At 40.4% G+C, this 12,776-nt stretch overlaps 1 protein-coding gene across 2 annotated transcripts in view; it reads left to right on the top strand.

Annotated features, from left to right (window-relative positions):
- lingo1a (leucine rich repeat and Ig domain containing 1a) overlaps positions 1 to 12,511 on the top strand; it is a 125,111-nt gene extending 112,600 nt beyond the window's left edge. Inside the window, exon 3 of one of the 2 annotated variants that reach the window (XM_053884531.1) lies at positions 8,540 to 12,511. In XM_053884531.1, the coding sequence (XP_053740506.1) occupies positions 8,552 to 10,399 (1,848 nt within the window). In that variant the 5' untranslated portion in view covers positions 8,540 to 8,551 and the 3' untranslated portion in view covers positions 10,400 to 12,511. The remainder of the gene's footprint in view (positions 1 to 8,539) is intronic. The other variant, XM_053884530.1, reaches the window with a different exon arrangement.
- Positions 12,512 to 12,776: the final 265 nt, after the last annotated feature.

Below are 12,776 nucleotides of genomic sequence, written 5' to 3'. Positions count from 1 at the left end.
CATTCTATCGCCATTCCACTTTTCTTTATCAACTAATTACAGCTCATTTCCCTTGAAAGCCCTTACTCTGAGCTACAGGGTCTGATAAGCAAAAAGGCCGTGTTCTTTGCCAAACTGTGAAGGGAGGGGGCTTCAGATGCCACTTACAATTAGAGTCAATACAGCCCTGTGCGGCTCCACACTGTGCCTATCACATTGCATCGAGAACTGAGACCAAGCAAAGTGTTTTTTTGTTTTTCTTTTTTAGTTCATTAACTGAAAAAGTGAAATAAGATGCGATGTTGTGACGCATTGTCTGTGTGACTTTGTTATTATATCACATCCCTAGGAGTCAGATATGTATACCAACATGCAATGTACTTGCAAACTGTCAAATCTGCTTTTCACATTTTGATGTGACACACACTGCAGAAACAGAAAACTAAAACAACGAGGGTGTAGACTGTATCACACTGATTTGAATACATTTGAAATACATTTATTATCCCTTCAATATCAAACTTCAGTTGGGCGTCATTTCTCAAAATAGTCATTTCCATTTTCTTTATTACTCTTACATTAATAGTGACAGAGAATAAACAAACAGAATATGGCTTTTGGTTTGCACTCATGGGCAGTTTTGAAGGATTTTATTTTGTCTTTAGTTAACGGTGTCTTGGACAATGAATAAATGGACACAGAAATTAATTGGAATGACTATTTTTAAAGGCTTGGAAAACAGATTTGACTGTAAATATATTAACACATTTGAGTCAGGAAACAAAACTTTATCACCTCTGCTTCTTGGATGACAATTATTTGTTCAATGTGTAGAACACTGCTCACTGACTTTGTCTGCAACCAGGGGCACCACTTTGGAGGGGGCACCAAGATATGGAGAAACAGTTTTATTATTGTATGCACCTTGTAAATCAAATTGAGCTTCAATGGGTTTTTCCGTGCAGCAGCTTTGTTGATTGTGATGCACAAGGTTGAGGAGTTTGTTTATAGGAATATAATTATACAAAAGCGCATTGGTGAGGTCACGCACTGATGTTGGCCGAGAAGGCCTGGCTCTCAGTCTCTGCCATCCCAAAGGTGTTCTGTCGGGTTCAGGTCAGGACTCTGTGCAGGCCTGTGTCCACTGCATCCGGCGCTTTGCATTGCACTAGGTGATGTATGGCTTGGATGCAACTGCGGCAGCCTGCAGGTCTAGGAGCTTTATTTTATAGGTCTGTGGACACCTGATTCTGATCATTTGGATGGGCGAGCAAATACTTTTGGAAATATAGTGTATGGCAGTATTCAGTTTTCACTTCAGTGTTTAAAAAAAGGTTTTGAAATTTAGATTTCATTAAAAATTTTCAACTCAAGCATGGGTTAAATATTCACACAGTGCTATAACACGTATTTCAACATATATTTAAATATTACATATCATAACATAGGCAACAGTGACAACTTAGCTCAATAGTATTTTATTAAAGACTCGGATGAACATTCAATGCACCAGAAAAAGTGAAACAAACAGTTCAAACAAGTCCTAGAAACCTGGCTAAAGTAGGACCAGGAGGGAGTCACCTGCTCAAACCGCTCCTAAATGACCCAACATTTTTCTTCAGGTTAACTGTTTTTTTCTGTCAAATATCTTGGTGATAATCTGAAAAATTGTAAAAGACTAGCAAACACTGGCTGTTGATCTCTGTCCTGAGTTTGTTCAGAGTGGAACAAAGCATATCGGGAAGGAACAGATTATGTCTCATGCTGCACTGCCACTGTCTTGTCCTGCAAGTGCAGCAACATTCCGCAGTGTGCGGTAAACTCTGAAGGGAGCCATCTCCCACTGCGTTCACTGATGGGTCCATGTGTTACAGTCTCTGTCCTTGTGACTTATCGCCTCAAATCATTGCATTTCCATAAAGTCACCAATGGCCTGAAAAGAATCAGACCTCGCTAAAGGCGCGTCAAATTGTAATGGGCCAATACGTGATACAGCTGTATATTAGCTTCCGCAGTTCTCCCCAAGCCAGAACAACCTTGAAGTAAATGAAGGTAAAATTCACATGCTGCAGTGTGGACTGCGCCTGATAAAATAGATAATGAAGTCTTCTTCTTGGTGTACTTGATGAACAATGTACCACTTTACAACTTCTACTACTCTCCACGACACACACACCTCTTACAGTCCTGAATTTGAGCCCTTTATGATCTCTATCATCTGGTTCCTTTTTCAAAAGGTCCCCAGCCAAGCAAACTATATCTGTCTGCAGCTGAGATTCCTTACTCGACACAAAGAGAACATTTCTAAATTCTGAAGACATGTTCGCTCTCATTTGTCGCACGCAACATTATTATTATTATTATTATTATTGATACTCAAAATATTAACATCAATCTTAATATTATTATCATAATCATTATTATTATTGTTGTTGTCATAATTTCCTGCACTCTGCAGCAGCAGTATATTATTCTAAGTAGTAGTCAGTCTGTGACTTCATGTCTATGTGGATATTAACACTTTCTTACCAGCTTCAGTCAGGTCATATTGTGATGTCATCAAGATGTTGTTTTACACAGCACAGCAGCTGGGCACCGTTGGAATCTCCACCTTGTTGCTCCTACCAGCTTCTTAGCTTCTGGATTAGGGCTTTGCAGCCCATCTGGCGGGCGCCAGCTTACATTTAAGCCCTGCCATTTCACAGTCCTTCTCTTGCCGGCCATCCCACCAGGCAGCTTAGCCCTTCAATGATGCACCGCTCACCTTTTCTCATTTTCAGCGAGGCGACATGGCTGGTGAAACAAAAGGTCAGACACATCTGGTTAAGATGGATTTAACCAAAATGTGCCTCATAACATGTCTTTTCTTATCAGTCAAAGGTGCTGCCTGAGAGACGGACGTGTCTAAAATGATAATTGACTTTAGCTGTATCTTTCTCTTACTAACATTTGAGAATACAGCATTTGTACTTCACTGCATTTTTAATGCCTTAATGAAAGCTGTATTTATATTATATATATACATATAACTGTGATTCTCCCAAAGACGTATGGCGACAGAGCAGAGTTTGGATGTCTAATAATTTTAAGGAAGACAATAGAGACGTAAATATAAGCCTTCTGCTGGGCTGGTCCATTCTGGATTAACCTGACAGCTGACTAAGCAGGTTGCATGGCAATGGGCTTTAAAGGCTTTTAACACTTAGTGCAGCAGATAACGTGAACATCATCTCAAGGATTTCCCCAGGGGCTTACAGGTATTTAACAAAGCTGATGAGTGATGTCTTGTGATGGTTTGGGAAAGGCTAAGGCTGTCGTTGACACGTGGCACTCACAACTTTTGCAAAGCTTATTTTTAGGAACTGAAAAAATGCAATGTTTTCATTCTGATATCAAATGGGGCATGTTTTCTTTGCTGTTAGAAATAAGGGAGGGATTGCATTCACATGGAAGGGAGGCTGTTCGAATTACCCAATAAATGCCTGTGAAAATGTCGCCAGCAATGTGAGTGTCTGTCGGTGGTGCTGACCTTTTCAGGAAAGCTTTTAAGGAACTGTTTGTTGTTGGTCAGATAGATGGGCATAGCATGGATTTTGATAAAATATTTGAATTTTATTTGCCAAATGTGTGTTGTTGTTTTTTTAGAGAATGCCCACAATTAGTAATTTGCAATCTCTAAATAGAATGAGGGCTTCATTACTTTATACTTTTTCTCTTACACTATGTAGCGATGCTGGATGTATGGATAAAAAATATATATAAAATAAACATATTAAAGTGATATTGTAGCGACACACTTGCTCCACACGGTCTCTAAGACTTCTTAAAGCAGTCCATAATCAACAGTTCAAAATCGAAGAGCTGATCAGAGGTAACCAAAGTGTTTGAGAAACGGCCACAGTGCATGCAGGTTTTTGTTCCAACACATCTGCTGTAGCATACATAGCTTCACTAACCAGACACCTGAGTGGTTCAACTGTGTGTGGTTAGCTCCAGACAAGGAAGAATGCATGAGGAGGCAGGAGGCTGACGAACAATCAATGAGAAATGCCAAAAGAAGAAATAGAAAAGAATAAGAAATAATTGCAATACGAGCCTGCTGAGACTGCTAGGTGCCTTCCTGGACATAAAGTCATTTTGTTTCACTGTAGAAACTTGACAACAGCTATTTCATAGCTTTTTATAACCTTGAAATTCATGTTAACCACCATGATACAATTATAACTTCATTCAACTAATGTTATCAACTGGTCCATCTCTTGAGTTAAGTAATGTTTCATGACTTCGTAATCATTGCATTTTCATCTTTTGAAACAGGATTATCTCAAAATGTTCATCTCCACAAATAGACAAATAGACAAATAGATGTAGCCAGAAGAAACATGTCATTCACTTCAGATATGTTGCCAATCCCTCTTCAAAGCTCACTTTCCACACTGGCTCACCTGGATGCCCTCTGTTCACTGGGTGTTTTGATGGTTGTTTTACCATCATATTACATTGATTCTGTTTCATCTGAACCTGTGTGTTGTGGTGTTGTATGGCATACCTGTTTATGCACCATTTTATTGTGCAGTGTCCTTATTTTCAGAGCTCTTTAAATGGCGAGAGGACACCGACTGTACAGCTGAACATAATGATTGGTGTGTTACGCCAAGTTAGCTATTACAGGGGCAATGGTTGTCAGTTGCCCCTGTTTGATGATTGCAGATATTTAGTTTTCTCTGTGCCCCATACAGTGTTAAATCTTTCTTAAACAGAAACATTCAAGAGATTGGATGGACATAGACCGGTGAATCCTTGGTTAGTGAGCTGTGCTTTCCAACTTGGTGACATTCAGCCCCAACAACCACTTCACCCCACGTAATGAGAGATGACTTTTGTGCTGATCGTGATGAGGAACTCTCTGAGGGTATGACAGCAAGGGATCATTAACCAAACAGCATGATAGATGTTTACCAGGAAATTGCATCCTTCTTCTTGACTTGTTTTCTATGGTGAAATGAACTTCTCGCGCCCTTTCCCTAATGAATCTTCAAAGATGGATTTTGATCCATGGATTAAGTGTCTCATGTAAGTCCTTTACCTGCTGAAGTAGCAGACATGAAGCTTTGCTCTAGAGGACTGAGCGGATCATTTTATTGGGCTCAGTCCTAATAGAGTAAGACATGACACGTCTCGACCATATACCAATATGCTGGTATTCCAGTAAAAGGCAGTGGCCATGTATGAAATCTCGAAGTAGATGGAGCATGTGACTTTGTCACTTCTGCATCTGAAATGCCCCACCCCCCCAACCTCCCTCTCTCATCGGGCATTTTGAGTAAAGGGACAGAAGTGATTAAATATTGCTCAAGGCTGTGGAAAGATCCAGAGTCTCTGATCTCTGAACATCCAATCATTTCAGCCTTTTCTTTTGGTTGGTCTTGATTACTGATGCTATCATCCAGTCTTCAAACAGAACTTTGACCTTAGAGCAAGCAAGCAAAATTGAGAAAAGTAAATCTTATAAAACCCTCTCTTTTCATCAGCATCCATGTCCAAGTGTCTGCTGGTTGAAAAGGGGTATTACAGAGTAAAGTTATTATTGACCGCACAAGAAGCAGCGTCTCACCAGTAATGAACTGTCAACCGTGTTTGATGAGATCCCTCCCTCACCTAAAGGTCCAATCTCTTTTCTTAGTTTTGATTCAGGGGATGTTTCACTTCAGTTAAAAAAAAGTTTTTAAATCTAATAAGCCTTTTTATTCATGATTATTGGGACATAAATTATCTTCATAGAAACACTTCTCCATCTTCAAAATATATGATGCAAATGCTCAATATGAATGGCATCTATATCACCAGCAAAAAGCATAGGATAACTTATACCTTTATAGTATTTCAGTTAACCTCTGAAACATGTAACTTCTTTCAATTTAACTGAACTGTAGTGTTGCTTCACCTCATCATATTCATATCATTTATATACATAACCATCTCTAAACTGAAGTTGACAAACAGCATCTGTGTGTAGGAGTCGGTCTTGAGGTGGGTGACAACTGAGTGGTGGGAGGATGTGACAACGTCATGGTTGGACTGGTTGAATATATGCAAGCTGGTGGCAGTGGGCTGGTTCTGGTGCGTTAGGTATTGAGGTAAAGGTGATGTTTTTGAATTTTTGTCTGTCTGTCAGACATCTGTCAGTTCGTCTGCATGTTAGGCCTGTCAAAATAGTTATTAAACACCAGTAGTATCTTTAACATACAATATTGTGCATGTTTGATCATCTGCTATGAGCATGCATTTTGAATGACCCTCCGTCAGTCCCATAGTCTAGAAATCCAGAGTGAGCTGAGTGGTTGTGACAGGGGCGGAGATGAAAGTGAGATGGTTTCTTGATTGTCAGGAATAGTTTTAAATTGACATGAGATGCTGCTTTCAATAAGGCAAAGTCATGAGTACCCTCTGTCGATATGAACTCTGTTGTCCACGAAGCACGCAGAGTCTCATGGAGTACAGTATTTACACGGGGAGGAAAGGTTCTGACTCTGGACTCCTTTTACAAAAGCTATCAGATTGAAGGGGTCCCTTTGCTATCGCTATGAACGAACAGTTCATTTGACAAGGAAGTCATTTTTGTCAAATGGTGTTGGGCCCTAACACATCCTCCACCAGGGCTGTTTCTCTGTGTTTAATAAGCGGAGAGTTGAAGAAAGGACGACACTGTCTATGACTGTTTAACGTTCCATGGAAAACAACACAGCATCTTGTGTGAACGCAGCCAAAGACTTTCCTCTTAAATCCAAGCGTGAGCTTTCTGATTGATGATTGACATCGCTTTTTACATATTTCATGTCTTTTTTTTGCTCTGTTCCCGGCAGTCTAATTCTCTCATAAAGAGATTAAATTCTATGGGCAAAATGTGATATATGTTGACAGCTGCAATCAAATAGTGACAACACTCTGTCCCTGGAGAAATGTCTAAAGATGACATATAATCTGAAATGAAAACTCGATTATTCTAGATTCTATTTTAGTCTAGTCAAGTCTTCTCTCTCACACTCTGTTAAGGGTTTAAAAAAATGTAATTCCAACAATTATCATCCCACAATTACTTTTCCAGTCTATCTATCCCTTAGTCAAAGTTGTAATTTAACACGATTGTCTTCAAACCAGCTCTGTTCAGAGATAATAATGGATGGTTCAGAAAGGTCTTCTTTGTTTGCATCTTTTGATGTCCAAATCCCTTGTAATTTAAAGTTTATACTTCAACTTGCAGTGAGGGATACCATGTCGTGCTGCACTAGCAAGATGGAATTCCACCTTGAGATTTGGTAAAGTGTCAAAGCTGTTCATCCACTGCAGAGTAATTTAGTTCCAACGCTGAAATAAGCCTACACAATATGTTACCCCCTTCATGACCCATTCACTTTGAGATGTCAAATGGCTTGACATCACAAAGCTCTGTCGTGCAACCGGCAGAGGAGCATGGGATTGACGATACACCTTTCAATGTAACTATGCTACAGATGTCACTGAACTTTTTAACCACTGCTATTTAGCGTTTTGAAAGCTGAAGAAGTGTGTTCTTCTCTGTGAGAGGGGGCGACAGTTATTTGCCATTCCTATACACTGCTGTCTGAAGGCTTCATTGATTGACAAGCAGTCGCATGTGCAGTTTTTTTGCTGCAAACTCACTGCGGACCAGTCCTGGATCTGGTCACCGTCTGTGAGTCTCCTCAGTGGGGCTGCTGGCACTGAAGTGAATACTGTGATTTTTCCATGTAATAAAACACCAATACCACTCCTCATGGTTGAATGAAGCTGTGAACTTTGTGGTATCCACAACTAGAATAATATCAACATATGAAGGGAGGAAGAGAATATCTCCACACGTACTTTAAACGTTCCTCATTCAGCATCTAAGTCAGGGGTTTATGTGGCGTCGCATCGTTTCACAGTTTCCCCAACTTTCATAATGAACTGCAGCAAAAATGTCTTGCCAAAATAAGTCCTGGCAGTTTTGCACACCTTATTGTTTGTGGTGGAAAAAAAAAAAAACATTTAGGATTGGTAGATTAAAATCCTAGTTTGGGATTAGCATTAGCATTGGGTTATTGCGACATCATAGAAAACAACCAAACCCTTCATCATTGACTCAAAGGTGTGCTGTTCTTGCAGGTTTGACAAGAGACAAAGGAAGACTTTGATTTTCCAATTTTTTCCATTTCATACAACAGATGGGCCTGATAGAATATAAGAGCATGAGCGTATTCTGAACACATTTGCAGTCTTCTGAAGCTTTCTGCAGAACTGTGTACAATGTCGAATTGTCAGCACTCTCAATTATGCAAACGCATACCTTATTCTATGTAACCTCCCACCTCTATTCATCATGCATCTGTGGCATGAATATTGCAACAGAATTTATATTCTCTATTCTGCTAGGAATAGTGTCACAAGAAAATGGTGAAGCCAAGAGCAAGAAACATTTTGTTTTGTTTTTTATCTTTGACTTTGCTGTGGTGGTCGACCTGTATTATGTCCTCTAAATTCTGTTGTCTTTATTCCTGTCTAGGTAACCGACAAGATGGCGGCTGGGGAAGCGACTGGGCACAGCTACCTGGTGGCTTGCTGGCAGCCCATTTTGATCCTGATGTTGGGCTATGTCCTGTCCAGCTCCACCACAGGATGTCCGTCCCGCTGTGAGTGTAATGTTCAAGAGCGTTCGGTGATGTGCCACCGCAAGAAGCTTATGACTGTCCCCGAGGGCATCCCTGCAGAAACACGGTTGCTGGACCTCAGCAAGAACCGCATCAGAACCATCAATCCGGACGAGTTTACCATCTTCTCCAATCTTGAGCATCTGGAGCTGAGTGAAAACACGATCTCGTCTATTGAGCCTGGGGCATTCAACAACCTTTACGGATTGCGGACACTTGGGTTGCGCAGCAACAAACTGAAGCTAATCCAGCTCGGCGTTTTGACAGGTCTGAGCAATCTTACTCACCTGGACATAAGTGAAAACAAAATTGTCATCCTGTTGGACTACATGTTCCAGGATCTGTACAACCTCCGGTCATTAGAGGTGGGAGACAACGACCTGGTTTTTATCTCTCACCGTGCTTTTCATGGCCTCAGTAGCCTTGAGAACCTCAGTCTGGAGAAGTGCAACTTGTCATCTGTGCCCACTGAGGCTTTCACCCACCTGCACAGTTTGATCACGCTTAGGCTCCGCCACCTCAATATTAACATCATACGGGATTATTCTTTCAAGCGTCTGTACCGGCTTAAAGTGTTGGAAATTGCTAATTGGCCGTATTTGGACATGATGACTCCAAATTGCTTGTACGGATTAAATCTCACGTCCCTGACCATTGCTAATGCAAACTTGACCACGATTCCTTATATAGCCCTGAGGCATTTGGTCTATTTGCGATTCCTTAACCTTTCTTACAACCCTATTCATACCATTGAGGGAAATAAGCTCCACGACCTTCTGCGCCTGCAGGAATTTCACCTGGTCGGAGGAAGACTGGCAATGATCGAGCCTTACTCCTTCAGGGGTCTTAACTACCTGAAAATTCTAAATGTCTCTGGGAATTCACTTTCCACTCTGGAGGAGTCGGTGTTTCACTCAGTCGGTAACTTGGAAACGCTTGCCTTGCACGATAACCCTTTGGCCTGTGACTGCCGCTTATTGTGGGTTTTCCGGCGACGCTGGAGACTCAACTTTAACCGGCAGCAACCCACGTGCGCTTCTCCAGAGTTTGTTCAAGGGAAAGAATTCAAGGACTTCCCTGATGTCCTGCAGCCCAACTACTTCACTTGCCGCAAGTCCAGGATTAGAGATCGTAAACCCCAGCAGAAATTTGTTGACGAGGGAGCCATTGTTCATTTCACTTGCCAAGCAGATGGTGATCCAGCGCCTGTGATCATGTGGACCTCCCCTCAGAGAAGGTTCATCACCACAAAAACAATTGGAAGGCTCTCTGTCTTGCCAGATGGAACCCTGGAGGTGCGCTACGCACAGATTCAGGACAATGGTACGTACGTGTGTATAGCTAGCAATGCTGGAGGAAACGACACGTCTCTTGCCCATCTGCACATTCATAGTTACTCGCCCGATTGGCCACACCAGTCCAACAAGACTTTTGCCTTCATCTCCAACCAGCCCCCAGAAACCGGGGGGAACGGGACACGGGCCAATGTCCCTTTCCCATTTGACATAAAGACACTGATCATTGCGACCACGATGGGTTTCATATCATTTCTTGGTGTTGTCTTGTTTTGCTTGGTACTGCTATTTCTCTGGAGCAGAGGAAAAGGAAACACAAAGCACAACATTGAGATTGAGTATGTCCCACGGAAATCGGACGCTGGCATGAGCAGCAGCACCGTGGATGCGCCACGCAAGTTTAACATGAAGATGATTTAATGGGCATCAACAAAAATAAGGAACAAACAAAAAATGTTTTTCTTTCGTCTTTTACAAACTTCTGGATCCTGGTCTCTTCAGAAAGAGTAATGTTTGTTTTCCCCAAACTACTGCAGCTGTGAGCGCAATTCCTGACTTTCAAATTAATGGAGGAATGGAAGTGTCATCGATTTTGTTAAATACATTCCTCTTTCTGCTTATTTATTATGGAAACACAATGACAAAGATTAATCTTCAATTAACCCAGAACACAGGAATAAGGTATGGATCACTGAATTTCTTATTTATTAATTTGTTTTTGTTTTCTGTTTTATTTTATTTTATTTTTTTTCTTTGAGTCTTGTAAGTTAGAGCACATTTCAACAGCACTTTTACAATTGACGTTCCCAATACTAGCTGTGAATGTTATGTGGTACAGAGATGTCTGTTGGTCACACAGTTATTTCTCTGTGGTTATTGTCCAAATACTCAATGAAATAATTTCGATATTGTTCAAAAACACTATGAGACAGGAGTCCATGTTGAATCACCGTGTAAGGAAGAAATTTGTCAGGACCAAAGGATTTAGTGTAATAAGAGATTCTGTTGGTTTTTTTAGTGGAATCCATAAATAAACTTTCTTTCAATTAAAGGTCACAACTTACGGCACACATGCCGTCAGATGTGTACACAGTCATCCATGAGAGATTCAGTATAGGAGGGCAGTCTGAAAGTTAAGACAACCCATAGTTGCTTTGCTATTGGCACTGGTCTACAGCTGTCTTTAGGCACGTCTCCAGGCTGCTGTTTGATGTTCTCGAGAAAATGCCATGTCCACCGATTACATCTGATATTGACTACTACACTGTAAAGTAAATCTTCTGAAAGAATTGGATCATTAAAGTAAATTCAAATGAAATATCTTACAATTGATTATTGATAAAATGTAGTTGGGGAGTAAATGTTCTTGGAATAATTTATGTAGATTATTATTTTATTCCATTTTTTTTCCACAAGCTGATGGCATCACAGTGTTCCAATGACTCAATTGATAAGTTTTCAAATTTGCAATGTTATATATAAGCATTTTCTTGTGATCCACATCCAGAATGAGTCATTGTGGTGCTCACTCTTCATTGGATAATGTGCTCCCTGTATTTGTTCTCTCTGTCACATTCTAGATTGATTTTCTGTGTTTTGTGGTGCGTCTCCATGCTATATCTATGTTACCTTTCAAGTTGGGTGAAAAAGAAGAATCAACATATGTATGCTCCCAGTTGGTCATACAGACCTAAACACAAGGTTATAAGCCTTACCATTTGAAGTGCACACTGTGGACAGCTGGACTTCACAGACCTGCGTGTGAGTTATGAATGATGGATGACATTACCGGAGACGGCACAGTAATGGGCTGAAAGTAAGGACTGAAATGCAGATGGCTGGAGTGACACAGATGGTTTCACCCATGGAGCAATCTGACATGGCTTTGGTCTAATCCTTTTAGCGTAAAAGGGGGGGAAAAGAGAATATCAGTGGCTATGGCTCGTGGATCGCCACGTTGCTGATTGTGAACGCTCTCTTTGTTCAAAATGTGGCTACTGTATCTAGCCGTTTGTGGTCCAGAGTGAACCGGGGATTTATTTTTTATTTTACTTTCTTCCCCGTTTTATTATTATCATTTGTTTTGGGAGCCTGGACTATACTGGTCATGTAGTCCAACAACTTTTTACAAAAGGAAAAAAAATGATATCAACAAAAAAAAAAAGTCTATGGAAAAAAATACATTCAAATTGTTCTGTGCAATAAAAGTAATATGCAGATTTTCTTTTTTTTTTTAATTAACAAAAATTTGTTGGTGTTGAAATGTTCAGAATATGGTATGTTGTATTAAACTATCTATGGACTTTTTAAACACAATAGTGTCTTATTTTAATGCATCTACTACTGTTGTAAAACACTGAGATGGTTTGGGGTGAAGTGCAACTAAAAGGCAGTGCACTGGTTGGCAAGACAGATCAGCCCTTTCCTCTTTCATCCTCTGACAGTTCCACTGAAGAAGAAGTCTGCCAGGCCTCCAATAGTTTTTTTAAACACAGTGGCTAGGTTGTCTATTTGATGCTATTCAGTGTATAGAGAAATTGAAATTGTCATTCTTCTAATCTATTCCTCTAGAACACTTATGATGCCCAGTAGAAATGGGCATCTGGTCTAGAACTGTGATTCTTTCTTTTTTTTCCCTTTATGGACAGAATCAGAACGCAAGTGCTAAAATAGCTGTCTTTGTTTTTTGCTTTAATATTTGGAAATTGATATTTGCTTTTTATTTTATTAGAGATATATATCTACGCAACGTCTTTCAAGGCAAATTATGGAGTGGACAAAGTGGTCGGCGAACTCC

The sequence above is a fragment of the Synchiropus splendidus genome, chromosome 14, assembly GCF_027744825.2.
Source record: "Synchiropus splendidus isolate RoL2022-P1 chromosome 14, RoL_Sspl_1.0, whole genome shotgun sequence".
Lineage (NCBI taxonomy): Eukaryota > Metazoa > Chordata > Actinopteri > Syngnathiformes > Callionymidae > Synchiropus > Synchiropus splendidus.
The sequence above is the reverse complement of the archived record's forward strand: the minus strand, read 5'-3'. Positions and strand labels throughout refer to the sequence as shown.